A 21,249-nucleotide genomic window follows, 5' to 3' on the forward strand; every position below is an offset into this window, starting at 1 on the left:
GGCACCGTGGCCCCCATTACATGCTCCATGGATCAACTTGCTGGCTGAGAGCTCCATGATCCGGGTGCCATGTCATGCTTCCGAAACACTGCGAGTGCACCCATCCTGACCTAAGCTGGGCTGTGGGCAATGTACAGCAAATAAAAACAGTATATTAATTAAAACAGTACAATAATACAAATTGAAACGGTAGATTTCTAAAACTCTGATGGCATCCTAGTGATTTTGTCCTTCAGCCAGATCACTAGAGCATATGTGGGGGGGGGACTTCAGGAGGGGGAGGAAAGGAGCTGGAGTTGTTTAGCCTGGAGAGGAGGTGGCTGAGAGATGATATGATCACCATCTTCAAGTACCTGAAGGGCTGTCATATAGAGAATGGTGTGGAATTGTTTTCTGTGGCCCCAGATGGTAGGACCACAACCAATGGGTTGAAATTAAATCAAAAGAGGTTCCGGCTCAACATTAGGAAGAACTTCCCGACAGTTAGAGCGATTCCTCAGTGGAACAGGCTTCCTTGGAGGCTTTTAAACAGATGCTAGATGGCCATCTGACAGCAATGAAGATCCTGTGAATTTAGGGGGAGGTGTTTGTGAGTTTCCTGCATTGTGCAGGGGGTTGGACTAGATGACCCTGGAGGTCCCTTCCAAATCTTGATTCTATGATGTGGTGGTGGGGATTAGGATGCTTCGGGGACTATCTGCATGACTGCAGGGGGAAAATGAGGGGAGCTGTTAGGGGGCCAAGTCATCGCTGGCTCTTGGATGGGTTGGGACTGCTCGAGATTTCTCCCCACCCCCCAGCTATGATTTTGCCCCCCATCCATTGTGGCTACAGCAAATGGTGGCAGGGGTAATTGGTAGGCTGTTCTCTTCCCCCCCCCACCATAACCTTGGGAGAAACAATTCATTCCGAAGGAAAAATCAATTTGCTTGTTGTTACTCTGGCCATTTTCTCTTCTAGCCAGATGTATGCAGATGCAAGAGTCTCTCTCTGCAGACAGCCAAAGCAGGTTTCAGTACTCATGAAGGACTACTCCCACAGCCCCATTTTTCACAATGGCCAACAGCAGAGAATCCCCTAGTGCTTGGCAATATGGAAAACGGGGCTTCTTAGCTGATTGTCAGTAGTTTCAGAAAAAGTCTAGTCAGTTTCAACAGTGGGTTTTCCTCCTTTGCATGCATTCCTTTTTGTCCCCTTTCATTCAATGAACTAACAATAAAATGAATGTGCAAAACCTGAACCATAAGGATTTAAATGGAAGGTGCTTGCTGGACGCTACTGTGCAGCTGTGATAGGGCAATTTTGAAAAACTTTGGATGCCATCCCACACACATCACAAGGGACATCCCACCCCAATTTAGAAAAATAAATTTTTAAACAATTGTAGCTGCAAAACAAATACATCGGTGGAAAAAGAACAGTGCATAAGGTGGGCACAAAATCTGAAGTCAAGATTGGAAAATCTGCAGTAAGATGTTAGTGCATAATGGGCCATACTCTTCTAACTCCATTGAAGTCAATTGGCTTAGAAGGGTGTAACACTATTTAGGATTGCACTGTGACTCTGCTAGTTGCATGTTACTTCCAAATGCAGTATTATAGGTGTACACTTCAAACATTCCTTAAAGATAACGATAAGTGAAATGGTTTTAACACTATTTATTTGAATAACACCTGAGCCCTTGGATCTAACACTGAAGAAGAAGACTGCAGATTTATGCCCCACCCTTCTCTCTGAATCAGAGACTCAGAGTGGCTTACAATCTCCTATATCTTCTCCCCCCACAACAGAAACCCTGTGAGGCGAGTGGGGCTGAGAGGGCTCTCACACAGCAGCTGCCCTTTTCAAGGACAACTCCTGTGATAGCTATGGCTAACCCAAGCCAATTCCAGCAGCTGTAACTGGAGGAGTGGGGAAAACCATTCAGTAAAGTACTTGTAAATACAGAATGGCTTTCTGTCAAATGTCAAGTGAACACCATAAATGAGAGACATAATATGCCCTTCCACTAAATGGATCACTTTTCTAAATAACCTAAACAAGACTACACAACAAAGAATGAAACAAGGGGAGATATCGTACTTTCTAGGCAGCTGGAGTAGAACTCAATGTAGAATTTTGTTTGTGACTTTGTCCTAAGAGTGGCACTGCAGCGCATGAATTCAATCTGTCCAGGGGAATCTGTGTACTTGGCTTCTAGAAGAAGAGAGGACATTTGTTCAGGTAAAAGACATTTACAGAAAAATTTGTCAATGAACTAGATTATTCTTTCAATGTACACCCCAAGTATCCCTTCATAAACATGAAGTAAACGGTTAACCTCACAATCCCACAGCATTTACTGACCATTCTTTGAGACAAATTGAGATGTGACTGCAACTTCAAATGTGGCAAAGACAGGACTATGGTCACTTGTCATGATGTCACTGGTGCATCCTGACAACCAGAGAGAAAAGCCATTAGTTCTAAGGCTCATTGTTTTTGACTCAACAAAAACAATGTAACAGTCTGTCCTGTTATCAAAACACAAGGCCCAAGAGAATTATGTCAAGAGACACTGAGGACTGGATGGAGCCACAATCCAAATAATTTCACACAGAGAGAAGGAGAGACAAGGGCCTTGGACTTGCACTTTTTATTGAATAACAGTTCTCCAATGCTACATGGCTTTTGATTCACAGGAGATTGGATAACCATACAAGTAATCTGCCATGGATACTTAGCTTCTTCTACTTTATAAGCAGATAATCTAACAGCATAGTCTGAATAAAGGTTTGATCCTAGCAAACACATTTTAAACATTAGGCTCAGCCTTTGAAACATGAAACACATGAAGCTGCCTTTTACTAAATCAGCCCACTGGGTTTCCTTAGCCAGGACTTTCTACTCTGACTGACACCAGCTCTCCAGGATGTCAGGCAGGTGTCCTTTGCAAGTTGAGCAACTTTTACTTGAAGAATATGGGGAATGAACCTGGAATCTTCTGCCTGCAAAGCACATGCTCTGCCACTGGGATACAGCCCTGACTACTAACAAAAGAAGAAGGTTGCTGAGTATTCTGTTTGAAGCCCCAGCACCTCTCTTTTTATCAGTTAGGCACTGCTAGGAATCAAAATATTGTGTGGATCTTTCAGACAATGCTGTTCCAAATATAATGGTTTATGTATCTGTTATTGAGAACTTGGCAGTGAAAGCAGGTCCTACAAATCCTTCTCTGATTCATTTCCATTTAAACCAGCTTCACCAGTATTTTCAATCTGTTATCTACCCACCATAGGACTGACACACCACATGCACCAGAGGATATGATTTCCAGAGTACTCGATCACACCAAGATGGCAAATTGTATTTCATCTACAAACAAAAAGAGAATCAACATCAAGAGTGCACTGCTCTATTAGAAGGAAGATCTCTGTTGCCAAGAAAATCACCAGCTTGCTCCCAATTATATTTCCCTACTGTATGATTTCTACAAATAGAAACCATTTGAAACATCACAATAGGTCAGAAAATATGTCATACTCCTGTTGCTTTTTGCTTGGTGTAGACATAATTCTCCCGGGTGTTCCTTTCAAAGCGATATGTTGGGGCAAAAGTTATTTCTTCCTCCTCTGAAACAGAGAGATGTTATTTTTAAATCATTGATAGTATTCAGAGAACAGTCATCGCATTCTAAACTGCTCCACAGTACAGGCATTGCTGTATAGTTAGTTGTCAGCATGCACTCTTACCATAGCCATGTGGTGAGGTGCTGCACACACAAATGGTTTACCACACAGAGACAGCTGCTCTACAGAGCAATTTAAAGCAACCATAACATGCATCAATCCTCAGTGATCACTCCTTTTCAAGAGGAAGGGGAAAGGAATAGAAGTGGATGACTGCAGAGTTATGGGTAGAATTAATAATCTTACCAAACTGGAGAAACACCTTTTGATCCTTCTTCTCCATGAGGAGTTGATCACAACTCAGCAACTCTGGGTACTGCTGTTGTTTGATCTTCTGGATGATATTTTCTGCTTCCTGAGAACAGAGAAATATAATGTTAGATGTCTCACTCTCTTCTCTTTCAGCCTCTTGCATTAATACATAGCAATCTAGCATTTGTGGCCATGAAAACCTGTTCTTAGCTCCAAGCACTTCTCACTTCTTCTGTTTGAAATATGTTAGACTTAGTTATTACACTGGGATATGACACTAGCAGTATCACAGCAAATACAGAATCTGAAAATGATCGAGTGAAAAACCACCGTTAGGTGTTTTGTACCAGTCTAAGCCCAGCTGAAACAGTGAGCTTATCCTGGAGTAAGTCTGCACAGGATCAACCCATTAAAAATGTTTCCCCTTTTTTCTTCCTAAATGACACACACACATACTTGCACTAACTCCACTGTTCTTTTGTTGTCTATTTTGCACCCTGCATCAGTTCTCACTGCTCTCCATCCATTTCCTGTTGTTTTTATGGTTCCAAAAAATCTTTAATCATTCTGAACCTCCTTTGGAAACTGCTCCCTAGAACAATACTTTCCTTTAGGCTTCTCTACACTTGCTTGCTTCACTTTCAGCAGCAGCAACTATAGCCAAGTCTCTATCAGAGATGTAGAGAAAATGCAAGGTTGTCTGCAAAAGAAGTGCCCTTCTATTCTGCAAATGCTACTTCCAACTTCATTTTAATTATTGTTATAGGGTGGGAGGCTGTATATTCCTTCACTCCTTTGAGATAGCACACTTTCCTCCGGATTGGTGTAGTAGTTAAGTGTGCAGACTCTTATCTGGGAGAACCGGGTCTGATTCCCCACTCCTCCACTTGCTCCTGCTGGAATGGCCTTGGATCAGCCATAGCTCTGACATAGGTTGTCCTTGAAAGGGCAGCTGCTGTGATAGTCCTCTCAGCCCCACCTACCTCACAGGGTGTCTGTTGTGGGGGAGGAAGATAAAGGAGATTGTGAGCCGCACTGAGACTCTGAGATTCAGAGTGGAGGGTGGGATATAAATCCAATGTCGTCGTCTTCTTCTTTAAAATGGATTGCTTTTGCTGGAGCAAAGCTGCACCTCAAACTCCTACCCTTGAGGGAAGACTCTTGTGCTACTGCAGGGTTAGAGCTAGTATAACACCAATAATAAAATCCACAATGCTTTGGGAATGGCTAGGCTAGGGCTAGAAAAGAACAGTGTGCAATCTGTATAGTAATTTTGTGCTTTTCCCCCCAGTAGGGATCCAAACCCTCTTACAACTTTGCTCTCCCCTTCTCCATTTTATCCTTGCAACAACCACTCTGTGAGCTCGAGTAGGCTGAGAGAGAAAGAGTGACTAATTTAAGGTCACCCAGTGAGCTGCATGGCAAAGTCAAAATTTGAATCTGGGTCTCCCTGATACTAGTCTAACACTCTAACTCTTATACCATGCTGGCATAACAAACAGCTTAGTAATCAGCATGTTCATCTGAATGCATTCACAGTTGCTATTGAGGGATATTTTGTTTTATCCCCAAAGAATTGTGATTCTTTGTCCAAGGTTTATTGTTGAACCTTCTCAAGCCCTTCACCCAGTTTTCTTTGGATGCTCCTATCTAATTTCTACACTTTCTTTATGAAGGTTAGCAAAGAAAGCTATGAGTCAGAATGATCTTGGTTCAAATCTTACCTCAGCCTTAAACTTACCAAAATTTCAGCAGCCTCTCAATCTCCCTCCTTACATTTGCCATACTGAGGCTAATGATACTGGCATGACTTACAAGGTTGTTGTAAGGACTGCCAAGACAATGTATGTGAAGCACTCTGTACATTCAAGCAAAGCTCTATATAAACACTGTAATTGCTTATTAGGGAAGCTGGAGAGGTCTCCTAACCATTGGAGGCAACTCTAAGCGATAGTTGAGGTCTCCCATCCAGAAGAGGTGAGTAAAGCGGTGAGTGATGTTGAATGGACTCAGCTTCTTATCACCCAGTTGCAGGAAGCGCAGAATACTTGTGTAGTTCTGGTTTCGCCTAATAACAAAAAGAAGGATGTTCAATAAGCTGTTTTATTGTAATAAGAACAAAACTATAAATGGCGCCAATGCAGGGAGGAACTTCCTATCCAGACAGTATGACAACAAATTTGGATTGTGCTCTTTTCAAAATGAGTGCAAAAAAGCAGGTTTGGGAAAGAACATTCTGAGAAAGGGGGAAGATGAATGGAGCACTATTAGAACATGATGTTGTGTGGATGCCCCCCACCCAAGCATTCCATTTTGGAAACAACCCTAGTTTTTTTCCTAACACAGCTTACATTTGTACAAAACTTTGCAAAACCAGTTAGACTCAAGCCCATAGCAACATGGACATGCACACGCACACACACACATTCTGAATGTTTGCTCCTTGATCTACCGCAGGTGTGTAATATTGATTCAAAGTATCTTAAAAGATATCTTCTCTATGTAGTCCAAGATTCTTGGAACAGCACGATTGCCCTCCATCTTTACTTGAGTGCATCAAAAGTAAGTAAGTAAGTAAAATTTTATTTATATCCCGCCCTCCCCCGCCACGCAGGCTCAGGGCGGCTAACAACAGCAAAACAACAATACATTTAACAAAACATTAAATTAACCCCAAACCGATTAATACATTAGTTAAAATAGTTACTAAATCTAAAAACATTAAGTTAGATCTGACAGTACCGTTATTAATCGACGCTATGCCTGTCAGTTTGTGAATGATGGCGGATCTCCAGACTGGACCATTTTGATGTTTCTCTGTGGACTTGGTCAGCCGTTCATGAATGCCTGTTTGAAAAGGGTGGTCTTGCAGGCCCTGCGGAACTGATCAAGGTTCCGCAGGGCCCGCACCTCCTCTGGGAGTTGATTCCACAAGGAAGGGGCCGCGGTAGAGAAGGCCCGTGCATAGGTAGTCCGAAGTTTAACTTCTTTTGGCCCAGGGGTGGTCAATCTGTTTTTACCTACTGACCTCAGTGCTCTCTGGGGCTCATACGGGGAGAGACGGTCCCTCAGGTAGGTCGGTCCTCGGCCATATAGGGCTTTAAAGGTAATCACCAGCACTTTGTACTGGACCCGGTATACAATCGGCAGCCAGTGCAGTTCGCGCAGCCCCGGCCGTATATGCTCCCATCTTGGGAGGCCAAGCAGCAGCCTGGCCGCCGCGTTCTGCACTAGCTGCAATCTCCGGGTCCGGCACAGAGGCAGCCCCATGTAGAGGGCGTTACAGTAGTCCAATCTTGAGGTGACCGTCGCATGGATCACCGTTGCTAGGTCCCGGCGCTCTAGGAAAGGGGCCAACTGCCTCGCCCGCTTCAGATGAAAGAATGCTGACTTGGCAGTGGCTGTTATCTGGGCCTCCATTGATAATGAAAAGTAGTAACCATGTGCACATGGTGTGTGCATGTGCACATACACATTTATTTGTGTGTAGATTCTGCTTGGAATACCTTATGGCATACCATATGATGGCAAGGGGAAAAGTAATCAGAATTTTTTATCTGTCTTAGAGATACTGCATTAACTTATATCCATGGGGGAAATGGGCACATGTGTAAGATAAAAGAACAACATAGTGCCCAGTAGAGAGCATCCTGAAAGCATGGGGGACAGAAGAAAGACCCTGTGGTATGTGTTGCCATGGGAATTCTTAGCTGCTGCAGGGAGCTAAATTGGGATATATGGGGGAAAGAACTGTAATTTTACACAACTCTCATTTCCTGTGTTTTACAGTGACAACTGTATGCAATTTCAATTTCTGAAGCCCACAGGAAAGAAGATTATAAATCTAACAAATAGCCAACCAAACAACAGAAAAAATCATTAAAGCCCCTCTGCTATTATTCTCCTGGAATGCTAGTTACTGAACAATGGCAACATTTTTTTAAGATATTCTGTTTTTAAAATTGAGAAATTTTATAATGGTACCTGCCAATGTTTCAGTCTGCTCAAATAAACTCTGTATGTGTGTGTGTGTGTGAGAGAGAGAGAGAGAGATTGCAGATACCAGTGGAAATATGCTCAGTACCAGCTCTAATATTGCTGACTTGATCTGGCTTAAGGCAGGTTTAAGGTACCTGTGCACCCAGGCCAAACGTTGATACCTTGGCTTACATTATAGAATAGACTGCAACCTTGCATCAGATCCAGCTGGGCCATCATAAAGATTATTTGCCCACTGGAACATGAGAAGCTTTTTGAATATGTGCTATGTGCTTCATATTCCACAGTGGCCTCCTAAGAATTCAGCTTCCATTTTCTCATGTCTAAATAGAATGCAGCCTAGCTTATATTTTCTCATGCCTAGATAGCCTGGGTCCCACCATGCTTCAAATGTCTCCTGCACACAGCAGTCCCATTCCTGCTGCACTCTCATCATTCTCTAAGGCAGGAAGAAAAAGCAAGCAAGCAAAAAAAATTCCTTGGTAGCTAATTGTACTTGCATCTATCTTCTTTGAGAAATTAAAAAAAATTATGCCTCCACTATGAGCACCCATTTCCCAATGTCATAAGTCTTCCCTTCTAGAAAGGCCAAGATCAGCCATCAGCAATTCCCCCTCTAAGCTGTGGAGTCTGGTGAGTAAAAATTCTACTTCATGAGCTACTGGCATTAAAGTTGTGAGCAACTGCATAAATTACTTTGTTCAGGGGACTTTTTTCCAGAGCTAAGACAAAAATGTGTGAACTGGGGACTAAAACCCTGTGAGCAGCTAAGCTCACACTAACTCTGCTTAGTGGGAACACTGGTCATCAGACTTGGGGATGTTCTGATAAAGAAGGCAACAAGACAGCTCTGTCCATGTTTCTCATAAAGGCAACTATTGTCCTTACCTGTGCTTCTTTTCACTTCCTGAAGTCAAATGGCTGTTCACAAAACCAAAGGAGGTTCCATTAAACATGAATGACACCCCCACAGCTCCTTTATTGCCTGGATGGGGAACAAAACAAAACGCAAAGATATCAAGAAATCAATCCACCCCCAGGTTAAGATAATAAAGAACAAAACACTTTTTAAGTAGAATGGAGGATGCGGAGGAGAGATTCAGAACAAGAGAAATTAACATATGTAATGCAGAGTACTATGGAAGTTTTTCTTCAAGAAACTTAGAAAGGAGAAGTGAAAGCTATATTTCACTTTTTTATCTATCCTTCTTGTCGAGGCTTTATTAGTAGACACAGAACTTCTGTTTTCATTGATAGGCCAGTTTTGTCACCCTTAGCCATCCTGTGTTACAGGCAGACAAGAGCTACATGTTCATCTCATGTCCACTGTGTGCAGTGCCTCATTCAGACTGGGACCATGGCATGTGTGGAATAAGGCCATCACTCCCCCCTCCCTGTGATGTGTTAGTGGCCTCAGGGAGTGCCATTTGGCCCTCTGGGGAAACCCAGGATACACATGTGTTTCTGCATGGACTAAATAACGCCTTCCTCAGAACTTTTGAGATCAGGAAAATGAAGTGGGGGTACTAAAGCCCCTTCCCCATGTGTGCCATGGTCCCACTTCAAATCAGACACCACACATCATGCAGAAATTGAGAAGAACCTGCAACTCACATTTGACTGTTACACAGGGTGGGGGCTCCAAACCCAGCCTGTGCATTCTCTGTAAAATGTTAATCAGCCCATAAAAGCCCACTGCACTGTTGTTCATTGAGCTTGCTGAAGAAGCAAAAATAGAACAATGTTCAAAAGATGGTTGGGCGCCCATGCATCTCCAAAGAGAGGGGTTTCCATAGTTGTGAAGTGGCCAATGAGGATGCTTCTTGGTATCTTATCCCCAGAGATTGTGGTGGGACCATCTGTCAGATATGTTTGGTCCAAAACTTACCCAATCTGTTTGCAATTCCTGTCTTCACATTGTCTATGCAGAGGTGGCTTATGCGATTCTCATGTTCTGGCCTGGCCAAGATGACAATCCTGATGTTCCAGAGGGTATGGATTGCTATCTGATCAGGAAACAGGAAATCAGCTGTCATGTACTTCCAAGTGGCTGAGCTATAGCTTAGAAAATGATATATGCACGCAGGGACGGCCAAGAGTAGCTCTCCAGTTGTTTTTTTGCCTACAACTCCCATCAGCCCCATCCATTGGCCATGCTGGCTGGCGCAGATGGGAGTTGTAGGCAAAAAACATCTGGAGAGCTACCGTTGGCCACCCCTGCACTACAGCAAGTGAAGTCCTAGTCCTATACTGAATTCACAATATGCCTCTAGTTTTAAATGTTCTCATTTTAGGAATGTATCCACCAAATGTCTACTAACATTAAATTGTGTACATAAACTCTGTATGTGCTTGTGACCTGTGATGACTCTATGAATTAACATTCTCCAAAATTTCCTGTTGTTAAAAGCCTTACTCAGGACCATGGGTTCCTTGATTGAGTCAATCCATCTCATGCTAAGTCTTCCTCTTTTCCTGCTGCCTTCAACTTATCTTAGTGTTATCATCTTTTCCAGTGACTCTTGTCCAGTGCTGGCCCTAGGGAATGTGGTGCCCCAGGCAGGCTACCTGTCCACTGCCCCCCCTCTGCCACCACCCCGCCTGCTCTCCACAGTGCCACAACATGGTGCCGTGTTCCATCACCCACCTTCCTGGTGCGATCAGAGGAGTGCCGCGACAAGGCTCGGCCTCACCCCCTTCACAGGGGCCTGGGCTTCTTCTAAGTTGTTTGAAGAGCACACTGGAGGAAGCTTCTCCCCCCTCACTTCTGAAATCGGTTGCAGTCTCTCTTGGTTGCAGTCTCTCTTTTGATGGATGATGAAGCCAAGGAATAGAAAATCTTGGACAATTTAAGCTTCTTCATTGTTAACCTTGAAGTTGTGTAATTCCCCAGTATTTATTAATTTTGTCTTCTTTACATTCAGCTGCAATCGTGCTTTGGCACTTTCTGCTTTAATGTTCAGCAATAGTTGTTCCAGGTCTTCATTATTTTCTGCCAGTAATGTTGTTTCCATCAGTTTTCACTCTGCCTTCATCTAAATCTAATTTATCTTTCCTTATGATATGTTTTAAGGAGCCCCGTGGTGCAGAGTGGTAAAGCTGCAGTACTGCAGTCCAAGCTCTCTCCTCACGACCTGAGTTCAATCCTGGTGGAAGCTGAGTTCAGGTAGCCAGCTCATGGTTGACTCAGCCCTCCATCCTTTCAAGGTTGGTAAAATTAGTACCCAGCTTGCTGGGGGGAAAGTGGAGATGATTGGGGAAGGCAATGGCAAACCATCCCGTAAAAAGTCTGCTGTGAAAACTTCATGATCCGACGTCACCCCAAAGTCGGAAACAACTGGTGCTTGCACAGGGAACTACCTTTAGCTTTTTTTAAAAAAAATTGATGTGTTCTGCATATAGATTGAGGAGACAGGAAGATAAAATACATCCTTGTCTGACGCCTTTGCCAATTGGAAACCATTCTGTTTCTCTATATTCTGTCCTAAGCCTCTAGTCCAGAATACAGATTGTGTATCAGAACAATCAGAAACTGCGGCATACCCATTTCTTTTAAAACCAACAATAGCTTTTCATGATCCATATAATTAAAAGTTTGCCTGTAATCTACGAAACACAAGCTGATTTTCTCCTGAAATCCTATTGTGTGCTCCAGTAATCAACATAAATTTCCAGTATGATCTCTAGTGCCTTTTCCTTTTCTGAATCCAGCTTTAACATCTGGCATTTCTCATTCCATATATGGTAACAGTTTTTGTTGTAAGATTTTGAGCATCACTTTATTTGAGTGAGAAATTAATGCAATGGTCCAAGGCTTTTTTTGCAGCAGGAACTCCTTTGCATATTAGGCCACACACCCCTGATGTAGCCAATCCGCCAAGACCTTACAGGACTCTTAGTACAGGGCCTACTGTAAGCTCTTGGAGTATTGGCTACATCAGGGGTGTGTGGCCTAATATGCAAATGAGGTCCTGCTACAAAAAAGCTCTGCATGGTCCAACAGTTGCTACAGTCTTTCTTGTCTCCTTTTTTGGCATTGGAATGTAATTGAGTATTTTCAGTCTGTGGGCCACTGTTTGGTTTTCCATATTTGTCAGCACAATCTTGTTAAGATCTTGATGGACTTTGTTTCTGTGGTTTGGAATAGCTCTATTGATAGCCCATCTACTCCTCATGATTTGTTTCTCCCAATTACTTTCAGTTCAGCTTTCACTTCATTTCTAAAACTGTAGTTTCTTCCTTAAAAGATTATTCTTGGAAGGAATCTGTCATCCTTTCATCTCTTTTGTATAGTTTTTCAGTGTATTATTCCCATCTTTTCTTTATTTGTCCTATTCAATTAATGACCTTTTAGCATGCCAAACTGCTTTATTTTTTCCTTTAATCTCTTGGATTTTGTGGGAAAGATCTCTTGTTCTTCCTTTTTTGTTGTTCTCAGCTATATCTTTACACTGATTATAATGGAAACTCACTATGTGTATGGGTGCAGGATGTTTCCTGGTCTCCTATGCACTGTACACTCTCATAAGTGGAACCATGTGATCCATGTGAAGAACTGCGTATCTCCATGATACTGAGGCTGCATTTTAGTATAATGAAATTGCTATTGTCAATTACTACTGCTATAAGAAGTTGCCCACACTAACTGTGCATAATACCAGGGGTGGAATTCTAGCAGGAGCTCCTTTGCATATTAGGTGACACACCCCTGATGTAGCCAATCCTCCAAAAGCTTACAACAAAGAGCCTTGTAAGCTCTTGGAGGATTGGCTACATCAGGGGTATGTGGCTTAATATGCAAAGAAGCTCCTGCTAGAATTCCACCCCTGCATAAATACAGTTGTCCATACTCACTGTGCATAATTTATTTGGTATGCACTATGTCAGAAACAACTTCTTTCAAGAACTGTTTACTATATGTATTTTGCTTTGAGCTTTAAGCATCAGCAGAAAAAATCCTTACCACTTTAAAACTGATGCTGGTAATCTCCTGCAACGATTGTCTTAGGATGTCTTGCCATTCTCTGTCTCCCAGGGAGTCCTCCTGTGTGCCAATTACATAGATGTCATGTGGAATATAGTCAGCAGTGTCATCTCGAGTTTTCCCCTGCCCCTTGGAGAGAAACCAGGAAGTGATCTTCTTTGGAGGAGGAGCATCACCTGGATTGGCAAATCAAAACCACAAGGAACTCATCAAGTTTTACATCAACTTCTGTAGCCAAACTTCTATATTTCCTGCTGAAAGCGTTTCAATTTCAGGGGTGGGGTCTCTGATCAGAGGGCAGACGGAATACTAGTGCTTAGTTAAATGTATATGATTGCTTGGAAATTGTGTCAACACTGCAAAAACAATACAAATTTAAATTACAAGATGAGGCAAGCAATGATATGTAAAAATTTCAAGTGCTGTCAGTTCTCATGCAAATTACTGCATCTTGTGGCTTTTGGAGGAGTCTTTTAAAATGCATGAAAACTTCTACAATACAAGTTTGAAACGCCTGTAGAGAAAACTCATCAAAGCAAATGTAGATGCTTTGAGCAGCAACGATGCAAAACAGTTGTGAGAACGTTAGGTAATATAAAAGGTGAGTTTCCAATGTGGTGATAGTCACAAACTGTCAATGTAAAAACACCCTATGGCATGTGCCTGGAATGGGGGCAATTTAAAGCAGCCCAGTTAATCAGGACTCATCCATGATGTGCTTGTTTTCTTTCTTTCTTACATCTATTTGAACTGTACCATGTAAATTGCTTGTGTTCTGTTTTTGAAATTTCCACAAGCCACTTCAGGTCTCTTTAGAGAGACAAGCAACAAAGAAATGCCTTAACAACAAATATAAATGAAATGTCTTTATAAATTTCCTTATGAAGATTGAGTGGCATTATACACCCATTAAACCACACAAATCTTTAACTGCATATGAAACAGCTATACAATTAGAGGGGAGCAGTGCAAATGAGTCTTTTCAACATACTTTTGAAAGTCTGATCCAGAAAGATGCCTACTGTCCCATTTTTCTCTTTTGCTGTAAAAAGTTCATTGGGTTGGAGCCAGATTAATTTTTCCACTAATGGAAGGAAGGAGTGTGATTATTTCTACTGGTTGAAGGGCCTTACATGAGCAGAAAAATTAATCTAGATTCAGTCCATTGAGATCAAAGTTGGAGAAACTGGAACAGCAAGTCTTGGGCACACAATGGAAAGCTATACCCATGTTCCAGGTCCCAATGAAGATGGTGATCATGTCAGGCTCTGGTTGTTCAGAATGCTTATTCTTCATTTGCTGCAGAAGCTGGCAGAAGCCTTCTCTCTTCTGAAAAGAGAGGAGCAAAGGAAAGGAAAGGAAGGTGCTAATAAAAATGTCTTTATCCCTGCTTGTTACTTAAAGGCTAATGGAATGCTATGCAACTACGCCTTTGAAATGTTTGTGTGGAACTTCTCCATATAAGCCATTCAAGCCATGGTGGAGGCTTTCAAATGTTACAGAAGCATATTTGGCAGTTTCCCCCATTTGTTTGACATTTTAATTTTCTGTTTACTCTGAACTTAGTGAATAGGCTAAATATGGGATTGTTTAGGTATAGATCAGGTCTTTCCTCTGCAGATTGTTTCTTTAGCAAAGCCAAGAATGAAGACTGCTGAAAAATTCTTTGCTAAATGTCTCTAGAGCTGAAACGTGCCTTTAGCTTCTTTAATCCATTACAATGAATGACCTACCTGCCACTTTCCTTGCCCCTGTCACTGTAGATTAACAGAACAAGTACTGTAATTTTGCTATAGCCGTGGTCTTTGTCAAGACTCTTTTGAGCTTACAAGATGTTCCCTGAATATATTCCTACTTCACTTTCATACAGTGGTTGAAAATCTTTTTAAAAATCTCCTAAGTCCATGCAAAAGCACAGACATAGATCTGATTTAAATGTGACACTGGCAGGACAGAAGAGAAGAACTTATCTCTGAGACAATGCCCCATGTCCAACATCTTGTAAAACTGGGCTGACTGCACAGGTAAACAGCAATCATGCAAGAGGCTGTCCATGAAACATTCGCATGCCAGTGCATCACCCATCTCTAGCATGTTAACGTTGCACATCCAGTTGCTTTGTCCTTGTAATAGCTTTGCGTAAACGAAATGCGGGGCAATGTTGCATATGTAATCTTTTTTTTCCTGCTAGCATCACATTTTAAAATGGCCTCACAAGGACACCCAAATTTCTCTTCAGGAACTAGTATCTTGGAATATTTTATCACATGTGGTTTATATTGTGGGGAGTTTACCTTGAAGTCAGCAAATACATATTCTTTTCTCTGTGTTTTCTCTTTTTCTGTCTCCAGGACAATCACCAGCTTCTTAGGGAACTTCTGAGACTTGATGAGCTGCAGAACTAAGCACAGGTGAGAGGACATTGCTTTTGGTGGCATGAATTTTGATTTTGTAAGGACCAGTGTTTACAAATACCTGTATATATAACACTTTGTAAGATTCATGAACCCCATTGTCATATATATAAGCCTCCTGGTCTATGATAAATGAAACTGGTGGAACAAACAAACTTGACAGCGACTCAAGACTGAGCCTGGAGGTGTAAGTCTGTTTTGGCTGAAGCCTCTCTGTTGCTAGAACAGTTTCTGCTCATTAAACTTGGGAGAAGCCCAGAAGAAATCCTGACTTCTACTGCTCAAAATGTCTACATGTCACTTTGCCTTTTCCTCATTGTGATATGCACGACTGAAAGATTCGCTGGTTTATAAACGTCAACTTGATTATTAGGTACAGTACTGGTATGTATATCTCCAAAATCAGCAGAAGGTAGAATTAATGAACTCCTGCATTTCAGCTCAGGAATCAATTCATATCCTACCATATGTCTCCCAGGCTCCCAGCAATTAGAAACAAAGCGACACAAACAGGCATCTAGCAAGGTAGCCTCTAGATGACTACTACCAAACATAATATTACTTATAAGTAGCTGCTGATTTCTTAGGAACTACTATGTGTTGAAAAACATAAGGGTTCTGTACCCAGTCAATATGTTAAGAGAATGGAGGACATTTTTAGCACCTATTGTTTCCAATATTGTAAACTAAGAGGGTAGAGTAAAAATTATTAATTTGATAGAGCAAATTAAACTAACAGCCGTTATGTCTAATTCGTGTCATTACTGATTTTGCCCCAAGTTTTTAACACATTTGTTTATCCACCTTCATTTTCTTCATATCACTCTTCAATCTAAAATATTATTCAGATGGCATGTCCTTGTTGGTGGAGTGGGGAGAAGACTGGTACTCAGGTTTACATATGGCTTCCTTAACCATAGGGAGAAAATATTAAATGAACCAGGAAATCATTCAGCTATCTAAATAGGTCTCTTTCTGATTATGTGAGGTAGAATCCACTACAGTTCATTCTTTAATTCAGATTTATTGCTTCCTGTATTTATGAACTCTTCCAATAACAAAACTGTCAATATTTATAATGTTGATTTTGAGGAAAGGAAAAATTGTCAGTTTGGCTGGCATTAAACCCTTATGAAAGCTGCATAACCAGAGTATTTTACAAGTTGTAGGGTCTGCTGTTGCTGCAGCATTACTATATGGCAGCCCTATGCATTTCTATCATCACTTGCTTAAAACAATAAGAAGGCTGAATTAATGCTATGATTTATTGGGTATATTAGTTGGCTCTTCATAGAGATAAAGCACCATGGTTGTTTAGCTCAGGCCTATATTTTTGGTTCTTGTGTTTTTAGCTTAATGCAATCTGGGGAAATGTGTTTCCCAGACACAGGAACAAGATGATGCTTCTCTAATAAGGAATTGTGGGGGAGTTTGCTGTCAAGTTACAGCCAACTTATGGCAACCCTGTAGACAAGGCTGGACCCAGACTTTTTGCACCCTAGGCAAGGCTAACTACTTCCACACCGCCCCCCCCCCCACTGATAACCAATTTTCAAAAACAGATGAATTGTAGGGAAAATGAAAAGCACAAAAGTTGAAATTGCTCCCTGAACTGATCTTGTGAGATCTCGGAAACTAAGCAGGGTCGACTGCGGTTAGTATTTGGATAGGAGACCTTTTTGGAATACTAGCAGTTGGGCGGCAGGAATAGGCTTTATTCAGCCAGCATTCTAAATATCCTTCATCCACCCAGTAGGTGTCAGTCACCAGAGTTTGCCATGTCTTCCAGGTGCAGACACACATTAAAAAATATACAAAAATACTAAAAAAAACAGCTTGCACTCCTGGGGAATGTTACAATGGCCTGAGATCCACTGTCTTTCACTCAGGAAACACAGGCAAAGAGAAAGCACCCACCCCCTCCGCAAACCCAGCACTTCACGAGCGCCGGCTGTGGAGAGGGCAGCGTGCTTCCTCCTTGTCTGTCTGCCTGGCTCTACCTCTGATGTTTAAAGCAAGCACTGGGATCGGAGGGTGGAGGGAGCGATCCCAGCGCTTGCTTTAAGCATCAGAGGTGGAGCCAGGCAGACAGACAAGGAGGAAGCACGCTGCCCCCTCCGCAGCCGGCGCTTGCAAAGTGCTGGGTTTGCAGTGGGGCCACGTGGGGCGATCCCAGCACTTGCCTGAAAAAGATGGAGCCAGGCAGGCAGGCGCGGGGGAAGCGCCAGATCGGAGGCAAAGGCAGCGGATCGCCCTCCAGGAGGAAGGTGCGTCCTATGTTCCGGAGCGCCTTATGGACCAAAAAATACAGTAACCTGTTCCTGAGAAGATGAAAGATAAACCAGTGCTGAAAATAATTTTTTTCCATATGCACTGGCAACACTGTTTGAAAAGAGTGAAGGGAAATTTCAGTTTGCAACTATTGTCAGTAACCTAATGAGAAAAGAATGCCTTCTCAGCTAAGCTTGGGTGAATACAGATGAAAACCTTATAATGTGGGAATTGTGAGAAAGATTGCTCTTTTCTTAAATGTATGCTGAAATACTGCAATATATATACCTGTGTCCAGCTTCCTAATAGTCTATGGCTTCACTCTGAGGCTGCCTTCCCTTACAGGGTGTTAGGGAATTCTGTTTGAAATTCTATTTCTTTATCTCAAACAGTGCGATGGATCACTGGATCAAATAATCATTGAGAGGCATTTAACATGAAAAAGCAAAAACATTTATTTCTACAGGGAAAGGGTACTGGGAGGTGAAAATAACAAACACTATATCGACAAATATGCACAGAAAATCCACTATCAATCAAAAATCATCCTCTTTCACCAATAGAATTCACATTATTAACATGCATAGTGCTTTCTCTGTTCTTTTCTTTGTTCCCCCCTGGACCATGCGGCTTGGAAAATTTCTGCTTTAAAAATTTCTCTGCTATTATTTCTATGGCCACGAGATGGCACCCGTGTTCCCCCATTTGAAACATGTGCTTCAACATCCCTTTTTAATTTATTTATTTATTTATTCGGGATTTATATCCCGCCCTTCCCACGAATGGCTCAGTGTCCTTGTCCCCAAATCTGGAGGCTGCTTCCTCCTCGATAGCATTTAACAGGCCTTCCAGTCTCAAATCTGTTTGCAGTCTCAAAATCATCTTAATTGGCTTGTGTTGGTAGAGCTTTAATAAAGTTGAGATTAAGTCTCGTTCCGCAATAGGTTCACCAAACTCCTGTAGTCTGGATTGCATGCACATAAATTCCTTCAGACGTTTAGTCACATTCTCCCCTTCTTGCACTTGAAAACCAAATATTTTGACTTTCGGTAATGGCGTGGTGCGGCTGAGCGGTTTTCCCGAGCCTCGGGAAGCGGCTCTGTTTTGCGGGGCATTTGGGGGGGCTTTCCGAAGAGAGAGCACCCTCTAAAGAAGCGTCAGAAGACGCTTCGCAGTTTGGGGAGCTGCTGGGGGTCGGAGGGGAGCGGAGGCTCCTCTTTCAAGCCCAGCTGTCCCTGCAGCCGATGCCCTGCAACACTTCTGTGACCAACCGGGCTACCGGACAAGGGAGCAGACGGAGACAACATGCCATATTCCACACAAGGAATAACTAACTAAAAAGAACCGAGAAGCTGAAAACTGGTTCTCGCTCACCTTTTTGAACAACGGAGACTTAGCTGTCGGGCGACGATTCATCTGGGAAGCGCAGAATGGAGAAGAGACAGCAAAGAACGGAGAGAAGTGGCTAATTGACAAGAGACATAACAGGTATGAGACTGTGGTGGACGGAGGGGAATTCAAACAGACAGATTGAGTGGGAAGAAGATAAAAAATAGAAGATATAAAGAAGAAGGAAACTTTGATCATTTGAAAATAAAGTGGGAAAGAGTAAGCTGAAACAGACTGGAGCGGATAAGGAAGCAAATGGCAGATAGCGGCTGTGGCTGAGACAGGAGAGACCGTGTTGTACAGGAGAGTGGACCAAATTTCAAACTGAGTGAGTAACGGGTGTTGGAGAGGTGGGCAAAAGGCTTAAGTTTGAATAATGTAGTATATACAGATGACGAGAAAGTGGAAAGAAGCTAAAAGAGGAGGAAGAACAGAGTAGAAGGGAAAAGTGGACTGAAACTGCCACGTGGCTTAAAAGTGAAAGTACGAGAAGGGAAGAGAATGGAGTCTTTTTGAATAGTGAACATGCATTGGCTCTTGGATATTGGTTCAAAGGCTTAGAACAGTATTAGAAAAAAGAATCCAAGCATAGAATTCGGGGGATACGTTCCAGAAAAAGGGTGGGGAGAGGGTTTTTAGCAGCGGTTGGGCTGTGGCTGTCTCCCCACTGAAGATGGGCATTTGAGCACTTGGGAGCTGTTTGAACTAAACTTGCGGAGTGAGAGTCAAGTAAACAGTAACGCCAGAACTGTTGAAAGAAAGAAGAAGAAGGGGAAGAAACAACAAAGAAAATACAAAAGGGGACCTTACCATAGGAGGAGAGGCGTAAGGGAAGAAGAAGAAGGAAAAGAAAGTAGACAGAAATGGTGGCTATATTATAAAATATTGTAAGTGCTAGCAAGGAAAAGAAATTGGAAAAGAAATTGGACTGGATGGTTTAGTGTTATATGTATAATTTAGAACTGATTAGTGTTATATGTATAACTGATGAACAGTGGAAGTGTTATATTAGTGTTATATGTATAATATATATTAGTGTTATATGTATAATTGATGAACAGTGGAAGAAAGGTCATTTGTGATTGGGAAACAAGGGGAATAATTTGCTGTGTAATAGTTTGCTAAGAGATTGAGTTACTGTAGTTTTCAAGAAATAAGAATTTAAGATCTGTCTAAATTTATTTAAGGAACAAGAATTAAGTATTAAGATATTAGGATATTAGGACAATTGTATTAATTAATTAAAAAAAATTAACTCAATGTAATGTACTGAATTGTATGATTGTTGTTTATATAAGCCTTGGATAAATTGGTTGGGTTAGTTCATTAACTAATGAATTGTATTCCCTGTGTAAAGAAACTGAGAAAGGGAAGGGATTAGTGTCGATAACTGATTTAGTATCAAGTTTGTAAGAAACAGAAATGGGTCCAAAAAAATTCGGTCAAGGTACTCCCTCACCTACCCCAGGGGGGGGAGGGGGAAAAAAAACACCAGAGGCTACAAACCAAGATGCTATTGAGAAACTGCAAAATATAGTGATGGCTGGTTTTAGGCAAAACCAAGAAGCTCTAGAAACGATGAAAACTGACTTAATGGGGCAGATAATGAGAACCAACAAACAAGTTGAAGAATTCCAAAAGCAGTTGTTGGGGAATATTCAACAGGTTCACAGCTTGGCTGCCAAAGTGGACAAGATAGTGGAAAATGAGAAGGAAGTGGCCAGTATAGCTAGGGAAAATAAAGTAAGTCTGGCCCAATTGGAGGAAAGAGTAATAAAATTAGAAATGGAGAAAGCAGCGTATATATTGCGTTTTCAAAATTTGCCGGAGGAAAAGGATGAAAAAATAATAGAGAAAATTACAGATTTGTTGACGTTCGAAGATGAAGAATGGTTGGAAGAGGGAAGAAGAGAGATTGAGTGGGCAAAAAGAGTTTCCTCTAGCTATACGAGGAAACATAATTTGGCAAGAGAGGTACAAGTGAAATTTGCCCATCTCACAACGTGTGAAAAAATATTGAGAAAAGTGAAAGAACAGGAGCTGAAGTGGAAGGAGACCAATATAAGGGTGTTAAAAGAAGTACCTTGGGAAGTCCGACAGCGGAGGGCGAAATATCGTAAACTAACAACATGGTTGATAAGACACTCTGTGCAATTTAAATGGTTAATCCCGGAAGGGGTTTTTTTTACATATCAATCTAGAAGACATAATATAACCTCACTTGAAAAATTAGAGGAATTTTGGGACCAATACGTAGACCCAAGCAGCCGT

The 21,249-nt window shown here is 41.9% G+C and overlaps 1 protein-coding gene across 1 annotated transcript in view; it reads right to left on the bottom strand.

Annotated features, from left to right (window-relative positions):
• INPP5D (inositol polyphosphate-5-phosphatase D) overlaps window positions 1-21,249 on the bottom strand; it is a 124,805-nt gene that overhangs the window by 18,959 nt on the left and 84,597 nt on the right. Inside the window, exons 10-20 of the mRNA XM_060241947.1 lie at window positions 15,199-15,305; window positions 14,131-14,233; window positions 12,884-13,080; window positions 9,809-9,926; window positions 8,809-8,905; window positions 5,851-5,989; window positions 3,916-4,024; window positions 3,524-3,612; window positions 3,274-3,355; window positions 2,348-2,437; window positions 2,084-2,197 (exon numbers count right to left, since the gene is read on the bottom strand). Of these exons, the coding sequence (XP_060097930.1) occupies window positions 2,084-2,197; window positions 2,348-2,437; window positions 3,274-3,355; window positions 3,524-3,612; window positions 3,916-4,024; window positions 5,851-5,989; window positions 8,809-8,905; window positions 9,809-9,926; window positions 12,884-13,080; window positions 14,131-14,233; window positions 15,199-15,305 (1,245 nt within the window). The remainder of the gene's footprint in view (window positions 1-2,083; window positions 2,198-2,347; window positions 2,438-3,273; window positions 3,356-3,523; window positions 3,613-3,915; window positions 4,025-5,850; window positions 5,990-8,808; window positions 8,906-9,808; window positions 9,927-12,883; window positions 13,081-14,130; window positions 14,234-15,198; window positions 15,306-21,249) is intronic.

Source organism: Heteronotia binoei, chromosome 6, assembly GCF_032191835.1.
Source record: "Heteronotia binoei isolate CCM8104 ecotype False Entrance Well chromosome 6, APGP_CSIRO_Hbin_v1, whole genome shotgun sequence".
In the NCBI taxonomy this organism is placed as follows: domain Eukaryota; kingdom Metazoa; phylum Chordata; class Lepidosauria; order Squamata; family Gekkonidae; genus Heteronotia; species Heteronotia binoei.